General features: G+C 46.1%; 1 protein-coding gene across 1 annotated transcript in view; it reads left to right on the plus strand.

The window, feature by feature from the left end:
* The window catches only part of LOC135249100 (ras-related protein Rab-26), a 66,622-nt gene that overhangs the window by 28,032 nt on the left and 36,090 nt on the right, over nucleotides 1-2,500 (plus strand). The window contains exon 5 of the mRNA XM_064324374.1: nucleotides 1,810-1,851. Coding sequence (XP_064180444.1) covers nucleotides 1,810-1,851 — 42 coding nt within the window. The remainder of the gene's footprint in view (nucleotides 1-1,809; nucleotides 1,852-2,500) is intronic.

Consider the following 2,500-nt stretch of genomic DNA (forward strand, 5'->3'; position numbering starts at 1 on the left):
GTTCAGTGATTCAGTAGTGTGTGTTCAGTAGCGTGTGTTCAGTGATTCAGTAGTGTGAGTGTCTGTAGCATGCGTTCAGTAGCTTGTGTTCCGTGATTCAGTAGTGTGAGTGTCCATAGCATGCGTTCAGTAGCGTGTGTTCAGTGATTCAGTAGTGTGAGTGTCAGTGGTGTGCGTTCAGTAGCGTGTGTTCAGTGATTCAGTAGTGTGAGTGTCTGTAGCATGCGTTCAGTAGCTTGTGTTCAGTGATTCAGTAGTGTGAGTGTCCATAGCATGCGTTCAGTAGCGTGTGTTCAGTGATTCAGTAGTGTGAGTGTCCATAGCATGCGTTCAGTAGCGTGTGTTCAGTGATTCAGTAGTGTGAGTGTCAGTGGTGTGCGTTCAGTAGCGTGTGTTCAGTGATTCAGTGTGGGTTTCAGTTGCTCAGTTCTGAATGTACAGCCCCACGTTGGGCACCAATATATATATATATATTTTTTTTTTTTTAAAAGCAAACAAAAAAGGGAAATAAAAATAAAGTAATACTGAAGTTTTTATGTGACTGGTTGACCAGCCTTTGCCTCAAGGCTTTGGAATGAACGTATTCGCTCAGACGGTCATCGCCATCGCCGATCGTTGCAAATGGACTGATGCACAAGCAACATTCTATAATTACAAAGCTTTCTCTGATGTTTTTGGCCTCTCCAAGCTCTTACTGGATAATCCTGATAATGACAGCAGTCGATTGCCTCCATCGTGCCAACACATCTCAACAGTATTGCGCTCTCTGTGTATTTTTGTGCTGAAGTGTGGTCTGATGGCTCTGACTTGTCCTACAGTGTAAGAAAAACAGACCTACATCAGACTGGCTGTTGCAAAGAGAAATGGATTGATAGTCAACAGCCAGTAGTTTTATATATAAAAAGGAATCCTTACCTAGGTCGTTTTAAAAAAAATATCAACCAGACTTTCAGTTGTTTGGTAGATTAAATTCACAGAACAAGAACAAATGTTCTGATGGATCCTCTGAAAGCAGACCCTTTGTCCTGGGTGGAATCATGCCAAACGTGTGCGGCATTACAAACGCAGTTGGGCGTTCTCTCCCCTTGTATTTTGCATTTCTGTCTCGTCCCACGGTGTCCTGGGTGCACAATCTAGCCAGCCCTGCGTTTGGACTGGTTTGAAACTGGTCAAACTGTTTCAATGGGACAGATTAAACTCCATTACCCTCCAAAAACAAGCCAGTGCTCGTCTGGCAGTGCTACGTGTTTTGAAGGTTCTGTGCTCCACACCTCAACTAAAATGAGTAATAAGTGTAGTAAAGGTGGAGCAGAGGTGGAGTAGGGGGGGAGTGAAGTAAAGGTGGAGAAGAGCTGGAGTAGAGGTGAAGGGGGAGCGAAGTAAAGGTGGAGTAGAAGTGAAGTAAAGGGGGAGTGAAGTAAAGGTGGAGTAGAAGTGAAGTAAAGGGGGAGTGAAGTAAAGGTAGAAATGTAAAGGTGGAGAAGTGAAGTGAGGGAGTGGTAAAGGTAAGTAAAGGAAGTACAGAGTGGTAACCGCTGCTGGAGGCTCCCTGCTTTATAAAGTGTTAGGCTGTGGCGGGGAGCTGAAGTGAAGCGCAGAGTTACTGTGGGGGGGCTGGTGTGAGAGGGGGGGGGGGAGTACGTGAGAATGTTTACATTTGCTGCCGAGCTGCCAGCGTCCTTCAGCGGGGTTTGGCGGCTCACCGCTGCTAATTACACAAACAGCAGAACAAAAGCAAAAACACGCCAAGCGTTAGGAAATAACTGATAATGCTCATAATTGATGTTTTTTTTTGTTATTATTTTTCAGAATAAGGTGCTGAGCATCGATGGGGTGAAGGTTAAACTTCAGGTAAGATCCCGTGGTACTCTTTTGATGATAATTATTGCTGAAAAATGTGTGTGTGTGTGTGTGTGTGTGTGCCCAGGTGTGGGTATGTGTACATATAATGTTTCAGACCGGTTTCAGAGAGGTTTTCCAGATTGTGTGTGCTGAACTCTGCTAACACACAATGTTTGGACAATGTTTCAGACAGGTTTTTTCGTAGCCTACTGCATCCTGAACCATCCCCCCCCCCCGCCTCCCAGAAGCTGCCTGGCAAGGTAAAACCTGTCAGATGTGTTCGTCCCAATGGGCAGATTATGTGAACTGGGACAGGGGTGGAATGGGGTTGATCTCTAACGTTTTATGGGCTATTAAGCCGAACTTTCGCAAGGCGGCGGTCCAGCGAGGGAGACATTTTCTCTGGCCCGTGCTGTCCTCCCTTACTGCTCATCTGCTCGTCAGGACCAGCTTGTAATTACCCCAATCATAACAACAGACAACAAATCTAATATGGCAGCCAATGGGGAGGCTGAGCAGTTCGGTTATTTGCGTTTCCCCTGCCCGATTCCAGAATGCTGATTGGTCCCTGTCGAGTAATTAATCTATCAGGACCATCTGGTGTGAGCTCCACTTTTGTGCTTCTGAGGAGGTTGATAGCGAGGGGGGGGGGAGCTGG

Source organism: Anguilla rostrata, chromosome 2, assembly GCF_018555375.3.
Source record: "Anguilla rostrata isolate EN2019 chromosome 2, ASM1855537v3, whole genome shotgun sequence".
Taxonomy (NCBI): domain Eukaryota; kingdom Metazoa; phylum Chordata; class Actinopteri; order Anguilliformes; family Anguillidae; genus Anguilla; species Anguilla rostrata.